Below are 17,308 nucleotides of genomic sequence, written 5' to 3'. Positions count from 1 at the left end.
AGGCAGCGTTACAAAGTGAAACAGACAAACTCAAGTAGTTGTAATTGAAATACTACTGGTAGGTTTCTTCGTCAGCGTTATCAATTCTAGGACGTTTTCAAGCTATTTTTATCAGAGCCTGCATAAACTCAACCGCTCACTCCGCCATCTTGGAAATCCCCCCGGTATTTTTGAGACTGTCCTGCCACGGTGAGATTCAAGCGTAACTTTTTTTAAGGATGGCCTGTTCAGCCAATCGCGTTGAGCTTTTGATCCACCAACCAAAACGCTCCTTACTGAAGTGACTCGAGAAGCTCGACGCTGCACAGTACTGTGCAGTGTGCCTGCATCGGTTCAAAAACAGAGAGAGACGCAAGACCACACTCAACAAGTAAGTAAAGTTTACTTTTTATATCTGATGCCACTCTATATCTCATAAAATATTCATAAAGCTTGTTTTTGTTACTGAGCTGGCGGTGTTGAATTGAAGGTGAACATGTTTGAACTGGTGTTTGTAAGAAGACTGTTGCAGTTGCAGTTACCAGAGCCTTTAAAATACAGTCGCCACAAACTTTGTTCTTGCGGTTCACGTAATAAAACATTTAAACAGATGTTGACACGTATGCCTGAGCGATAAAATAACTCAGGCATACGTGTGGAGTGTTTTGTGTGTGGGTGGGTGTGTCTGTCTTCTGTGTTTTCAACCTTTTCTTGTTTTTGCAGGTACAACTTTGATTGTTTTGCTTGTAGTCAATGTGTCTCATGTACAGCTGCTTTGTAACAATGAAAATTGTAAAAGCGCTATATAAATAAAGTTGAGTTGAGTTGAGTTAATCGTTGTCTGGAAATGGTTATAAAGCAATGCGGCAGCAAATTCATTTCTATTTCAGAAATTAAGAAAGGTTTTTTTTAGTGGACTCAACACCACAAGTGTAAAAGCACAGAGGAACTATTCCGTCTGCATTTCTGTTAGAGCAAATTTTGTAAAGTTGATAAATGATAAAAAATTTGAAGTGCTTGTGCATTGAAAATGTGAAATTGCACCATGTGAGCTTTGAATAAACGTAACGTTATCGTCCGTTGTTCTGGATGCTAATAAGCTATCGTTATAGTTTTCGTTCTTGTTGAAAATAGGTTTTTGTCTCGATTGACTTGAGTCTCTTTGGGCTTTGTTCACCACGTTCAGATTGTCTGAGCTTCAGGTTTCTCTTAATCTGTTTTAGTCGAACACTATCCGTCTATTCCGGCGGCACAGGGCAGTAGTTTGACCATGAATGGCAGTGGCAGCCGCTGTCAGCGAGACTGAATGTTCAGCCCAAGGTGTCGAGAGAACTTTCTGTTCTGAGCGAAGAGGTGAAAGCAATCCGCTCTCTCTGTCGAGCAGGTTGACTCTTAGACCTCTTTGTTTGTGGCTAGTTGCTCAGGGGATTTCTGAAGCCCATGAGGAAAATACTGATTAAACTTATATAATCTTCTGGCAGACGCGGCCTTTAGTGTTCTGCTGTTTTTTTCTTTTCCTTCTGTGTGGTACGTGAGTGTGTGTGATTGTGCGTCTGTTTGTGTGTGTATGGCTAGTCTATATAATATTTCAACACATTGATAGGACAAATCTCTTCCTCTCCTATAGTGTCACGTTCTCTATCTATCAGTCTCTCTCGCACACACATTTACAGATAGAGTAAACTTCACAGAAGTTTCACTAGAAAGAAAAAACTGGAAACTGCCCGAAGCTGTGAAAACTTCCTCAACCTGTTCTGAGCATGAAGCATTACTTTAATGGAGTGACAAACATCTGCTTGTTTGCTTTAACACCGTTGGCATGTTATGTGTAAATATACCTCAGATTTCCTGGCTGAGAGGGGACCGTGCCTTTGCTGTGGCAGCTCCTAAAGAACGATTTGCCGCTGTCTATTAGACAGGCTTCTTCGCTTTCTTCATTCAAATCACTTTTGAAAACTCATCTTTTCTTCTTGGCCTTTAAAACTTGATGTTGACATTTTAATTGTTTTAGTGTATGTGATGTATTTATGTATCATGTTTTTTAAAGTTTTTATTTATTTATTTTTCTGTACAGCACTTTGCTCCACTTAAGTGGTTGTAAAGTGCTTTATAAATAAAGTTTACTTTCTTGCTTGCCGGCCAGATTTAGTCTACCGAGGAACTCGAATTCATCATTACATTTCCTTTTGATTGAAAGTAGATTTAGCATTTTCAGAAGGAAATGGTAGTCTTCGCAAAAAAACATAAGTTTCCTGATTAATGAAATGTTGAGTCGCCCCTAAATCTTTATCATGACCCTCGACATCTTTTTTCCTGTCTGCTGGGCCACACATAATTGCACATTGTTTTTATGCTGTCATTGCTTTGATAAAGTACAGAACATTTTCAGACACAATCACACCGTGGCATCTACTGTTGATGCTTTTTATTATTCCGGATGCTTACTCAACATACCACTGTGGAGGGAAACCCCAGATTCCTGAAACGGTGTGATGTGTCAGGTGTGTGATGTGTTCAGTCAGTCAGAAGATGTTCTGCCACCAGCTTCCATTGCTTTAGTGTGGTTAAATATACAGGCCTCTGGGCATTGCCAGAACATGACAGTAATGAATGAAAACATTGCAGAAACCAATCTGTGAAAGGAGGAGGAAAGAATTAGCCGCAGGAACATTGAGCAAACTTGGTTCTCCCCACCTGTACAATATCTGCCAGCAGTTCTTATTTGTAATCACTGAAGGTGTGTCTCTTTGTTTTTTTGTATTGCCCTCATACTCCCATTTTGGGACACGTTGAGAGGATTTTGGTGAAGATTCCCAATCACGACTGTCCATGCACTGCCACTTTTAAGTTCTTATTCTTTGTTTTGGCTGTTTTGACTAGGCTACTTCTGCTCCCAATTTTACCGAATTACCTACATTGACATTTGGCTATTAGAGCAACGTATCAACTGACTCGGTTTATTTGGAAAGCTCTTTGCAGGCTTGAGCTCATTTACGCTTCTTTATTTAGCCACTCGCATATGATACTATTTATTCCAATAATATTGACATTAGCAAGTTCACGATCTAATGACATGATTTCGTAAGTTTACACCTGTGATGACTAAAATAGGTAGGTGGCGCACTAGGTCTAGTTGGGCAGTGCACTTGAAATATAGATCAGAATGATTAGGCGTTGCAAAATTTGACCTTTTACAGGTCCAGTGTATGAAATTAGCGGCATCTAGTGGTGAGGCTGTGAATTGCGACCAACAGCTCACTCCAGCTCGGTGTAATTCTGTCCTCCTCTGCTCTATTGATTCACAGTAGCCAGACGGAGAAATTGCCAAAACCTGCCCAAGTGTTTGTTTGCCTAGGTTGGAATCAGTTGAAAACTGTTTTTAGACTGTCTGTCCTGCAGCGCTGCCAAGCACAGAAATCCAACTCCTTCCTAAATGAGGTGATGCAATGTTCGTTTTCAGTCACCCTCTGTCAAAGAACAGCCAAACTGATGATATTCAGTGAATAGTTTTACAGCAGACTCCTGACCGAGGGCATAACGTCTGGACTGGTCCACATTGCAGCAAATTTTGACGAGGAAACTTCCACTTAGACAAAGAGACTATCTGACCGGCATGTGAAGTGACCAACCACACTGGTTTATTTGCAGACGTTTATACAGAGCTGTGAGTTTGTAAATGTCCTCTGGTTTGTTATGGAGTTGCGGTCTGTTTTTGTAGGCCACACATGAATCAGCCGTGTGTGGGCCATTTTGGATAGAGCCAGTGCAGTATACGTACTGCGCAAATTACTTGCATTCAGTTGTATGCATTAAAAACACTCTTGCCATTAGAACATAGACACGTATGTAAAATGATAATTTGCATGTTGGTAATATTTATTTTCTGTCTCTCACTCCATAGGTATGCTATACTCTGTGGCCTAACGGCAGAATATGAGACTACCAGGAATAAGATAAAAAATGGCCATCTTTTTAAGGTGGGTATTGATTTGAATACAGTAATGTTTTATTTTAAGTTTTGGAAATATAAGAGACCGGTTACAATCCCTTGGACACTTTGGTACAGTAGTTAATAATTGTCTGACAGATGTGACTCTTGGAGTTTTGCACTTCACATGCAGGCGTTTTAAAACCTGGGAATGATTTTACAGTGCTGAGATAATCTCTGCCTGAGGTCTAAATGATTGAATGTTGATGTGAGTTGAAGCGCCAGGCTTGTGTGAGACATAGGGTCTCTTATCAGAGGAAATAGAATGAGGGTACCACGCACACACACACACACGCACACACACACACACGTGCACATTTCATAAGAGCAGATTATTTCTGATACACATAGCATTATATCTTTGGCAAACGCCATACACATCTGCAGAACACTTGCAGGTAACAGCACGAGAGCGAGAAAAGGTGAACAGACGTGTGTGGTGGGTTTGTACAGATCAGCAAAAGACAAGTTGAGAAATAAATTATCTTCGTCTCAACGTTTTCTGTCTCTCTCTCTCTGTTTCTCTCAAGGATCATCTGGATAAAGCAATTGAGCTAAAACCCGAGGATCCTGTGTCATATTACCTGTTGGGTCGCTGGTGTTATGCTGTAAGTGAAAGAACATTCGGCATTAGACACTACACTTTACACTACACTTCTACACATTACACTTCACATGCTCAGTTCATTGTGCAAACTCTTTACACTCACGATAAGCATGTGGCATGTTCAGGTGGCACAGTGTACATGGATTGAGAGGAAAATTGCTGCCACTTTGTTTGGAGAGCCGCCCAGTGCCACGGTCCAGGATGCCCTGCAGAACTTTCTTAAGGTACAAAGCTTTGCAAAATTATAAATTGACACTTAATTGGAACATACTGTATATACTGTATATATATAAACACTTTCAAAGTGTACGTGACGTACACTGTCTTGAAGAGATCGGTCTGCGCAGGGTTGTGTCTTGGGGGTCTGTTTAAAAACAAGCCATGTTGAATTATAAAAAGAGCTTAATGTGTGTTCCTGCATTTGACGTTTTTATGCTGTCTTTTTAAAATTCTCATAGCCTTTGAATCGCAACCATCATTTCTTATTTAAGGGGCCTGTGCTTTGACTTGTTGTGCTCTGCCAAGACAACTCTCCAAACAGCTGCTCTGCTTTCTGACAAACATTCTGCAGCGTTATACAACATCTAGACAGGGAGCAGGGGAGAAAAACGGAGTGTTTCTTTCAACTTTATCGTTAATATAATCATTCAATTTTCTTAGAACAAAACTCAACCCTCAACCTGTTCTTATACATGCGCTGAATGACGCACTTTTATATAAACTAGCTTGATATGTCGTGTGAATAGGCTGTCACAGCATTTATGAATGAAGGACAGATGCCGTATACCTTTGATTAGTTTATTTTACAGAAAATCTGCAGCGTTTCTTTTGTGCGATTGTGAAAGGCTTGTAAATGTCTGAGGTGTTATTTACCGCCCTGATTATAGGGTGGAGGTTTACGACCTGCAATGATAATTGTTTAATATCTCATTGTACACTCAAATTGTTGAGGAATGCGCTGGAGACTCGTGGCTGAGACTCGGTGTGGTTCCTTTTCGTGACGGGTGTGTTTTTCAGTAGTCTACGTACGGATATTAAGTCCCCCTGAAATGCACACAAACCTTGTTACATAAACAGCCTTGTGTGGAGGTCTCGCACCAGTCTGTAGTCGTCGTGTTTTGATGGATTTGACCTGACCTTCATGCTCAGATATATGACTGTATATTTATTTGCTTTCTTTCTTATTTTGTATTTCGCAGGCAGAAGAGATCAGTCCCAAATACTGCAAATACAATTATGTGTATTTAGCCAAGGTAACAATTGTTGTTTTTTGATCTTACGCTCAAAAAATGCTGGGTTGCTTGCTTTAACTTATGGTTGGGTCAAATTTGGACAAACCCAACCATGTTTCACGTATTTGACCCAACCCTGTGGTTTCAAAATCTAGTGATATTCCTATCAGGTCCATCTAACGCATATAGGTAGTTGACAAATATACTGTACATTAAGGTTGTCACGATACCATAATCATATATACGACACTGTACCAGCTAAAGTATCTTGATACTATGCATAATTGAAATGTGCAAAATATACCAAATTTCTCTAATATATATATCTAAATTAAACATTTTGTATTTATAATAGTAAATATAGTAAAAACAATATTTTGTACTGTAGTATTAACTAGGGTTATCATGGAACCATAAACATATGTTGCGATATGGTACCATAAAATAAACCAAATTTCCTTAATCCACAAATCTAAATTAAACATTTTGTATTTACTATATTAAACTGCATTGTACGGTACACTACAATATTTTGTAGTGTTAACTGTAGTAATTGGATCACTTGTAGCAAATTTCACCAAATTTTATTTGTACAGCAATGTTTAAAAAGAGAAAAGTTAGGCTTACTTTCAGTGCGAAACTACAACGGCCAGTAGGTGGCGGGCCTTTTTAAAACTGTGTCCGTGAATCATTCAACCAATATGTTCAAAACGGCTGATTTATTCCAGAATGAAGCAAGTGTCTTGATAAATGACTCTCTAAATCATAGGGATGTAATAAATCAAAATCTCACTGTACGATAATACCTCATACAATATTTATTGCGGTATTTAAAATGACAAAAGATGACTTGGAAACGTTCCATAAGCATCCTATTTTCTTTATCCTCTAATCATAACTGTTGCTTGGAAACATAAAATAATTGCACCAGATAGACGTTGACAAAGGATAATTTTTCGAACATTCTCTATTTTAGGCCTGGTAGACCTATCGTTTCATACAGTCATGTGACCACGGTAGTATTGAGACAATTTTGCTATTGCGATAACACGATATCGTTCCTATTGTTACATCCCTACTAAATCATTATCTTGTCCGAGTCATTCAAACCCCTAATTCATTTAGGAGAGAGACACTAGGCAGATGGAAGTGTTCAAATTAACTTTAATGCGCATATGCAACATTACTTGCGGTACTACAGTTTCAAAAATAGCGGCGTTGCGGGTATTTTTTAAACTTTAGCATTGTGATGCCACCGTGGCATTGTACCGGTACAACCCTATTCCTCACCATGTCGCAGTGCATTATGGGATTGTTTTTGTTCCGAATTTATCAAAAAAGCATCCTGAGTGCTCCTGTAATATTTGAAAGTGCTGCCTATTAAGTCGGCTTGATAGGTCTTGGACCAGAGCCAACACCTCCCTAAAGAACACAGAGGAACATAGCACATTAGCACTTCTGGTAATGTTTTCCTATAATGAAACATAACCCCATGCATCACTTTTCTCTTGTCAGTGTTACAAAGACTTGGGTCAGAGGACTCAAGCCCGTCAGATGTGCGACGCCTCCTCAGCGTTGAGCGTCGTGACTAAAGAGGTGCTTTTCTCATTCAGATGAATCACACACCTTTGATATAACTGCTCTCTCTTCTCTACTTTGTCTTGGCATTGTAATTCTTTCCCACAACCGAATTTCTTTTGCTTTCTCTAAAGGACGAAGAAGCGCAGAAGGAATTAATCTCTCTTATGTCATCATTATAATACATTTTCAAAAAGAAAACAAATGGTGTGCCAAGGAAATTGAAGAAGGGCAGAAGGGCCACTGATCTTGGATTCTGCTGTCACTTCACCGAGGATTGGAGAGTATAGACCCCATCAGGTGCTCTTTCTCTCTCTCATTCTTACTGTCTCTCCCTTCTGGTGATAGAAGTCTATATTTATTCTGAGAGGGAAAAAGATGAGGAAGCAGAGACTGCAGGAGGCCCACTGAGCTGAATACATCCCTCTAGTAACATCATGCCAGTGTCATAAACTCATACACGCTGTTACTTGCTAAAATATGTGCATTGTTTGGGAATGAGCAATTTATCAAAACAGGGAATGAGAAGACTGCCAAGTCCAGCTAAGCCTTTGTGGATTTATGTATAGAGGCGTTTTGCTGGACTGGGAAAATTACTACACTATGTGTGCAAACATGCAAACCAGCACACGCCCGCACAAAAAAACATGTACGTGCACAGCAAAATCTGTGGAACAGCTTGGAGGAAGTGACAGAGGAGAAGACATAAGACATCTTGAGTGTATCTTACTGTACTATGAGCCATGCAGAGACATTCTGGCTTACTAGCTGTTACCATAGCAACACTCGTACGCCATTATGATGGCAAGGACCAGGACAACACAGGAAACAGATTTAGTGATTTAGTCAAAGTAATTTGCTAGTGTGAAATTTGATATGTTTGGCCTTCACATAGAAACAATGACATGCAGAAGAAATTAAAAACCCTGACTGTACTGATGGCTTTCATCTCTATCAGTGGGTCATTCTGGATTCAGATGGCATCCCATGAAAGCACAACCTTAATGTTTTAACTCACCAGCCAAAAGATTTTTAAAAGTAGGTTACTACTAAGTACTGTCTATGACGTTTTGGATAGGAATTATTTGAATGCACAAATAATTTTGTTATAATTGTGAGGGTCCTTACTAATAGTGAAATACTGTATGACAACCAACTTGTTAGGACATTAATAAACGATTTGTTGAATTTTGTTGTATGCTCATTTTATTTTATAAACAATTTGTTGAATGGGTCCCGTAGTTCGGTAGCATTTGAAGACACCGTATGGTACATTGACATCTAGCGGTTGAGCTTGGTATTGGAGTCTAAATTCAAAATATCCCTTACGAAAATTTACCATGGTTTTACTACAGTTAAAATTGAAAAATCATGGTTTTACTACAGTTAAAACAATAAAAACGATTAACTGTAGTAAAACAATGGTTATCACAAAATAAACATGGTTTTGAAAACCATGTTTTTTGTAAAAACCATAGTAAACGATGGTTACTGTAGTAAAACCATGGTTTTGCCCTAAGTAATCAATGCACCTAAAAAAATCATGGTTACTACACTTGTACCACAAAAAAACATGGTTAATTTTCGTAAGGGTTGGAGAGACAATTTTAGTAACGGTTCTTCTCAGTTTCTTTTTATTGTTATCAGAAATAATCTACAGGCACTCTATTGTTTGTGAATGTGTACCGTAAGTTCACAATTCAAATGCGCAGTAACTTGTTTATGTTGTTGTTCCAGTGAAATTAAAAATGAAAAATTCTTATTTTTTCATGAAATATTGCAGCGTTCACAGTAAATAGCTTATCAATGTGGGTCATTTTCTTTTTTTTGGCCGGAGTCTGCTGCCAGCTTCGTTTCAAAATCAATGCAACAACTGTTTTACACATCCAATCAATTCGCAGTGAAAAATGCAAGCCACGCCCAATTGTCTCACTCGGAAATGTGTCAGAATACGGAAGTAAAAACGATCGCAACCTCCGGTTCACGGAATATTAATATAAGTATCAGAGCCCCAATGTGAAGATAGCCTACATGTTCACACAAATATGCCCTAATATACACATGTTTATTGTATTACACAATTCTGAAAACACACATTTAAACCATTTTCTTTGCATAGAGCACAGTCCATCTCTCCTCAGCAACAAACACAATCAAACAAGAGCACATATTATTCACCTGAATGTAAAGTGCTGTCTGTGAAATTGGAAGATGTGAGCATTTGGACACAGGGCTCAGAGCAGGGAGTCCAATTATCCCCCATCCTTCCTTTCCCATCTGCACACAGGTATGCAAAACAGAGATTTGTGACATTTCCACAGCTGAATGGATTGTGTTACCTTACATCAGTCAAATCAAAGGGATCTTATTATATGGCATACCTAAGTAAATTTGCATCACTCATTATAGGATTTAAGTATATTGTGCATGTACATATTTCAAAAAATCATAGTGTCATGTACACATTAATAATAATCCATTACTGTAATCTTTCACTGAAAGTGATGTATTGAAATTCTGGTTAATTATTAACCCCCACCATTTTGTTTGTATGTATTAACTTTGTTTAAAATTTTTTACCATGTTTTAAATTCATTCTGCAGACTTCCTCCATAGTATCTGTTCAGAAAGTGTGGAAAAAAACAATGGATTTTCACGCATGGTGATGAGATCCTTAAGCAAGAAATACAGAGAAAGGTCAGTTTGACAAGATGTTTCCAAAACTTATGGTCTCCAGAGGCAAACAAAAGACAAGTGAGACATGCAAATCCCTTGAGAAATATTTTCATAAAGAACCCCCAGTTCGTCACTTAACATGTCGTCTTGTGGCTTTCTTTCTCTTTTAAACGCACGTCATCTGCTGCGTTCGGCTTGGTTTTGCTGACACTTGTGAATCCCATAGGGGGAATTTAGTGGTTTTAGTGTTTCTTCTCTCTTCTACTGTCGTATAAGGTATTTAGACCGCCTGGACACCCAAACACCCTAACAGCAACTTCCACAATCCATAAATCAAGTTCAATACATCCTACACACACACATTTGCCTTGAAAAGCCTCAAATGCATACTATAGATATGATCTCACCTTCAGATTGAGTGCGCTGTCAGGCATCCAGCTGTCCCCAGGGCGGTGTCCTGCTCAGCTCATGAGGTTCGGTCACTTTGACTAGATCGTGGTTTTGTTCAGGTTCAGATAATAAGTATGTTTGTAATTACTTCACACTGAGACTTGTTAAAAGAGGTTTAACGCATCACCATAGAGAATGGCTTCGCTTTAATAACAAATCATAAAAAGTAATCACACAAACATAACAATGAGAAGTCTTCACCACAAGGTTTGGCCTGGAACAATGTCCAGAGTCTCTTTTTATAGTGTCCCAGATATACAGAGGGGCTATGTCGCAGGGTGAAGACTCCTTATTTGGACTTAAACACACAAAACCTTTATCAAAACTGTGCTATACATCGTTTTTCCTACCTATGCACAAACAATTTGCATCTTGTAACTTCAATGGAGACATCATCTCGCAGAACCGTTAACACCTATGACCCATGTTGCTATACAAAGCATAACACCTCCAACTAAACTTTCCAGCTCTCGCGAAAGTTTTACATAACGGTCTGGGGCTTTTATATGTTGCAAAAGCGTAAGCGTGGCTACAAAATATAATTCATATCGACAGCCAGCGCTGATTCTTCAATCAGTGACAAAGTGTCAACCTTGGCTGTGGCTATTTCTAAGTTAGAACAAATGTTACTAGTTATTAATGTAAATGTCCGATAAATTGCATTAATACTCTCCTACTCAGTATTATATTTATGCGTTAACAAGACATTGTAGTTCTACAATGCCACCTTGTGGTCTGTTCTGCTTTTATTTTGAAAAGCGCCGTTTTCTTCTTCCGATGTTTTTTGTGACGCCAAACTTCCGGTTACTCTCTCTTCACAATGTGGTGCTCATGCATCGTCGGAGGAACGGTAAAACTTAGCTCCGAACTGTGAGGGTGTGTCGAGCTAGAGAGCATGCTAGCTGATGGTGGAAGCTCTTTGATTAGCGCCCTTGGAGAGCGAAATGAGTTTTCACGGTGTACGAGGTTCTTATGGTGCATAGTTCTCGTTGAGAGGAAGAAATAAACCAACACCCGTTTGAAACTCTCTGCGTCTGGATCAATAAATCCAAGGGGCCGCTACAATTAATATTATCCTCCTTAATAGCATCATTAACTTCTTATAGATCTGTTCTTGTTGACGAATCAACCTTATAATTTGTGTAACTTTAGAAATTATATCATCCGTTGATGGCTGCTGCTTTGGCTCTGCGCTTGGTCTTCCTCTCTTCTTTGATCCTGATTTTCTCTTGTTTTTTTCTGGAGAACTTGGACAATTAAATCATGCACGTCATACTTGATGGGTTCATGGTGAAAGGACATATCATTTTTATTAGTTCTAGTAGATGCATTATACACAACACTACCTCTGTGAAAGTCACATTCCACTTGTTCTTAGTGATGGACAGCAGATTTAAAATTGAACTCCTGTTATTTTCAGAGTACTGTAATTATAGCTCATATGTTGCTTCAGAGCTGAAAGCGAGTTTTCTGGTTTTTGGACTCGAGTTCCAGTTGAGAGCCCATCAGCACACTGTACACAGCATCTTTGGTTACATGGCAACAAGGATAGCTGATGACCCAAATACAAGTGTGTCGACATCAATTCCGGGCGAAAACAGCCACAAAGGACAAGCCATAATTTTTATCTTTAAACATGAAAGAGTACATCCTCAAAAAATAAGTATGTCGTGATTGTTTTTGATTGGAGGGAGCTATGAAACACTTGCACTTGCACAGAAAACCCTGCACTCTCTTGAGCATTTCTAGTTCAAGATGAGACAAAGGAATATTCTTAATAAAATCCGTTTTCAGTCTACGAGACAAAAACATCTGTGCATATTGAAGGACGTTCATAAAGTTGATAATAGTACTTTTACACAACATGTATACTACACAAAATATCTAGTGAATACATTTTTCTCATTTCTCTCTGAAGGCACAGAATAGAATTCTTTGAAATTTGTTACTGGGGCAAAGCCCTCAAATTTGGGGCATTGTGCTTTTCTTTCTATAAAAAACACACGACAGTAGTAAGATAAATCGGAGCTCTTTAGATGTCATCTATTTTTAGCCACTAAAGATTGCTTGTATCTTGTAATAGGGACGCAATGTTTTTTTTTGTGTAAACTTATCCGTGGAGAAATAATAAGGTGTTGTTTACCAAAACCAATGCAGAGGACATAATGATGAAGTAGTCTTTTTCACTGCTTACTGTATGTTTCTAAAACTCCTTGTATTGGTTTTCTTTGGCTTTTATCATTGTTCTCATTGCTAGTTAATACCAATACAGTTATTCTTTGTTCATTCATGTTTTACTAAATTATATGTGAACTAATCAACATTTATTAATTTGACAAATGACACCTTATTTTATTAAAAACGGGTGTCTAACACTTTACAATATAGTATGTTGTTCAAATGCATTTCCCTTCAATCTCCACGCAGCACTGACACGCATCTACCGTTAGATGTCGCTGTACATCTGAAAACTACTGGAGGTGTGACAGCCGTTACTATTCTGGCGAGAATGTAATATGCCACGGCTGGAGCGCGTGAGTGTGGATGAGTGGGTCCGTTCAGTCCGTGTCTCTGTGTGCTTGTGAACAGTGGTCTTGTCTCATTCATGGGGATCATGTATGGAGATGGAGACCGGCTCGGACCCCCACGTAGGGATTGCCTGTGTTACCTGGGACCACCGACCTCCTTGATGCCCATGTAAGAACTCATAATCTATAACACAACCTATGCATGAGCAGAATGTGTCTTGTGATTGGGTGCAGCTTCAACTCAGCATCACTTTGTAGTTAAGGCAGTAGTCGTGACAAATGTTAGTAGTAAAAATGATTTGCCTTCCAAAAGAAAAAAATTAGGATCAGCATAATATGATGGTAACCTATGGAGATTCGTTGGTAAACAATTATTGTAATTGCAAATTACGCACAGGTCTCTAGGTATCCTGTGCAGTCACGTGGGTATTCTTCTAGGTATGTTTAATGCATATAAATAATACGTATAATTTTGAGGATAATTTGTGGTTATTTATTCATTTTAAAGTCAACAGTTTCATGTACTCTGCATACAATAACTGTATATGGCAGGAATATGGAGATAATTAAATAGCCTTTTATACGTGTAGACTAAATGAAGACTGAATGTTTTATAGGGTGTTGTAGGAGGACCGTGTTTTTTCCGAATCAGTTGCTGCGTAAAACTGAATAGTTAAAACCTCCATGTGGCCATAGACTGCAGAATAAAAACGACTTTGAATAATTTGTCGAATGCACGCAAACCTTGATAGTTTTTTGCATTAGTAGATGTAATTTCTTGTCTGTCTCAATAATTAAGATTGTAGATGCCAGCTTCATGACGCGACGTGCTTTTGATGTAGATTGATGAGAACGCCAGATCTCACTGTTTAAATCCTAATGGATTTAAGGTTTATGCCTATTATACAAACCATTTTTATTGGTTTGAGTAGCAACTATAGTGGGTTCTATTGGTGGAATGTTATCTGACAGATGGAAGAACATCATTAAATCGTATGGGACCCAAATATAACCACATAAAATAAATAATGTGACTGTTTAATGGTAAACATCTAATGGTTCGTAATGGTATTTGTAACCATTAAAGTTGTCTTTAGCAGGGCTGTCTTCATTGAGTCAGATTTAACGAATTGATGAATTTGACAGATTTGGACTACACTTCGCTCAAATTGAATCGTGGTTTACTGTACCAGTAGTGTATTACACTGTTACTGTACCCGTCCAGCTGTCATGTCTGGTTATCATCTCAGCCGCTTTGGCGTGACGCCAGTGGAGGGTGAAGATCGCGCGCTAACACGCACAAGCCACACCGGGGGCTGAGCGCTGGAAAAGCCTTTTAAGCCGAGTGTTTGTGTGAATGCTAGCGTTTAAGTAATTCTAATTGATCTTTCTGCCCACTGATGTAGACTTACCGAATCCCCTTGTAATGAGAAGGCTTGTTTGCGCGCCGCGCTCCGACTGGCACACCTCGCCTCTGTGCCAAGCACTCCAAGACAGCGCGTTTCTAACTTTGCGTTCTTGTTCCCAGCGGGATGCGCAAATCCCCCGATGTGAGCCCCAGACGGCTGTCCGACATCAGCCCCCAATTACGCCAGCTTAAGTACCTGGTGGTGGATGAATCGATTAAAGAGGACCTGAAGTCATCTCGGTCAGTAGAGGACATCAACAGCGCGTCCATCGAGGAGAGGATCTTGAGAATTACAGGCTATTATGGTTACCAGCCGTGGAATGCAGTTTATAAGAGTAAGCAATTTCTTTTAGCAGATGTGTTTATTTTGCTGAACAGTTTTGTGGGTATCCCAGAGGAATAATCTATGGTTTTGAAGTTGCTTTTTCAAAGCTCGTGATGGAGTGTTTGTCTTCTTTAAGTAGCCGATAGCTTTTATGATAGGTTTGTGAGATGATTGTTGATATACATAAAGCATATTATAGAAAGTTTAAAATGAGTTTGGATAGCATGGTCCAGAAGATTTGGTCTTGGATGTCTTGGTGAGAAATGATTGCACTCATAGTGAAATCTTTTGTTATCTTGGCACATCCAGGCAAAGTTGAATACATTGTTGATGTCTCCTGTGAAACCTTAGATGAGACAGATGTGAGGATACTATAGTGTCTTTTCTCAGCAGGGAAAAAAATTAGCAGATGGAAGACCTAAACAAAAGTGTTCCATTTATTCTTATTTTGCTAGTTGGAAAACATGCATATTAAAACCCCTTAACTGTCACTCTCCCGTATACGGGATATCTGCGTTTGCTTCAATATTGTGTATGTAATTTCTTATTGAATCATGACAAACTATATATCATTGGAAAGGTCTAAGACTCTAGAATACAGATTTCTTTGGTGTTTTTTCAAATAATTTATGTAGGAAGAGTAATTGTTTCTTTTTTATAAAGAGTGTGCTTCAATTTTTTCATGACCTTTTACATGCCACAGACCCGCCAGCGGGACATCTAAGTTATCTTTGTGAAAATTCTGATCTAATCATGACAAACTATATATCGTTGGAAAGGTCTGAGACTCTAAAATACAAGTTTGATCATTGTTTTATAAAATAAAGTATGTAGGAAGTGTAATTGATTCATAAATGATAAGAATGTGTATCAAAAATATATACATCCTGCGGAACACCTACATTTACTTCAATACTTTGCATGTAAATCTTATCTTATGATGACAAACATTGTATCGTTGGAAAGGCCTAAGACTCTAGAATACACATTTGATCAGTGTTTAGAAGAATAATCTATTTAGGAAGATAAATTGATACATAAATGATAATTTATTCATAAATTAGTGTGCATCAAAAGTATAGTTTCATACAAATGTATTGTTTTTATATTGTTTCTGTGCTTTTGTGTTTTTTCATTGTCTGTTAATTGGAAAGTAAAAAAATAAATAATAAAAAGCATCTCAATGTCTGTTGTGGTCAAATTTCAGATCAAGCGTAAAACCAATGGAAGCCTATGGGCCCCCTAGTGGATTTTGGTGGTAGAGCGGATAAAAAAACTCACAGACACCTCAAAATTTGGTGTATCATGACCAAACTTGATTCAACACTTGGTGACCCTTGGGAATTTGACTTATGAAATTTTGGAGCTGATCCATAATTATTTTTATGTTTTTTTTTATAAAAGAAAAACATAAACCTTTTTTTTATTTATTACAATAAACATAACAAGGCACCTTTAAAAAAAAAATTTGTGTGTGTGATTTTTTTTCTTAGAAATAATCTTCTATTTCTCTTCTTTCAAACAAGACCAGCCTTAGGTCTGTATTCCAAATAATTCATGAGTTACAGCCATTTTAGTTCCAACAGTGCGTTTTCACGTGTAGGCTCAAAAAGGGCTCCGACAGTTAAGGGGTTTTAAGACATGTTTAGGATTTTCCCCTGGTTTCGACTGACTTGGTCCCGATAAATTTACCAATAAGTCTCCGATGTGATAGAGGTGCAGTGATATTTCTTGTTTTTTCGCCTTTGCTTAAAAACCGTGATTCTTTTCTGGGCAGGGCAACAAAGTGAGCATTAGACTGGCCGAGGCAGCCCTGCTGCTGTGGTATCACGGATGTAACCATCCCTCCCCACCCCACCATTTCTGTTTATATCCTTTAGTCTAACCGTTCCCTCTGGACACAAGAACTTTATGAATGTGCAGGGACCCACTGTGTTTAGAAACAGACATGGTTATGCCTGGTGAGCTTGTATTTTGGTCCTCATAAAAAGCACCAGCATCCTGACCTTTTCTGGCCACGATGTGAAACGTGCTTGTCAGAAAAACACTGCAATGTGTATTATTGAGTCATGTTTGTATTTAACTACAACTATATTATGTAATAATAGAAATATTGACATCCTCCTACAGATGCTGCTCAACGGTCTACAATTAATACATCTCTCATTCTACATCCTTGTAAAATTGTGACTATCTGTACCATTAGGCAAAAGACTGAAGCTTAGCTTATTTTAAAGGGGGAGTTTAAGTAATTTTGCATACAATTCTCTGCCAAAAAAATCTAAGTTTATCAAGTGGCACAAGGACACATTTACAGTATATGCTGAATTTAAAGTGCCCATTTTCTTGTGTAATCTTCATTTGGTCCTGTGTTGTGTATTTACTGCCCAGGAAGGCATAAAATGAGTCTCTTGATTTAAGTGGAAGTGAATTGACGTTAAACAGATTAGAGGCTTGTCTAGAGACTGTATAGTTAAAGAAAGGGATATTAAGCTTCTGTATGTAAGGAAACACAGAAACAGATGCTTTAATGTCTG

The 17,308-nt window shown here is 38.5% G+C and overlaps 2 protein-coding genes across 3 annotated transcripts in view; both read left to right on the top strand.

Moving 5' to 3' along the window:
• The first annotated feature begins 288 nt into the window (after positions 1-288).
• LOC130558790 (regulator of microtubule dynamics protein 2-like) lies at positions 289-8,564 on the top strand. 2 transcript variants are annotated; one of them, XM_057341400.1, is made up of 7 exons: positions 289-370; positions 3,881-3,956; positions 4,498-4,575; positions 4,684-4,798; positions 5,774-5,827; positions 7,322-7,402; positions 7,519-8,564. In XM_057341400.1, exons 3-7 carry the CDS (start codon positions 4,571-4,573, stop codon positions 7,564-7,566), a joined length of 303 nt encoding a protein of 100 aa, XP_057197383.1. In that variant the 5' UTR covers positions 289-370; positions 3,881-3,956; positions 4,498-4,570; the 3' UTR covers positions 7,567-8,564. The 2 variants fall into 2 exon arrangements, with proteins under 2 accessions (XP_057197383.1, XP_057197382.1); XM_057341399.1 differs by lacking the exon at positions 289-370 and having other exon boundaries at positions 383-3,956; positions 4,700-4,798.
• Positions 8,565-8,701: 137 nt separating this feature from the next.
• Positions 8,702-17,308, top strand: part of slc35f3b (solute carrier family 35 member F3b) — a 45,597-nt gene continuing 36,990 nt past the window's right edge. Inside the window, exons 1-4 of the mRNA XM_057341849.1 lie at positions 8,702-9,671; positions 9,988-10,081; positions 13,100-13,207; positions 14,567-14,781. Of these exons, the coding sequence (XP_057197832.1) occupies positions 10,044-10,081; positions 13,100-13,207; positions 14,567-14,781 (361 nt within the window). The 5' untranslated portion in view covers positions 8,702-9,671; positions 9,988-10,043. The remainder of the gene's footprint in view (positions 9,672-9,987; positions 10,082-13,099; positions 13,208-14,566; positions 14,782-17,308) is intronic.

This window comes from Triplophysa rosa, linkage group LG9, assembly GCF_024868665.1.
Source record: "Triplophysa rosa linkage group LG9, Trosa_1v2, whole genome shotgun sequence".
Taxonomy (NCBI): Eukaryota; Metazoa; Chordata; class Actinopteri; order Cypriniformes; family Nemacheilidae; genus Triplophysa; species Triplophysa rosa.
The sequence above is the reverse complement of the archived record's forward strand: the minus strand, read 5'-3'. Positions and strand labels throughout refer to the sequence as shown.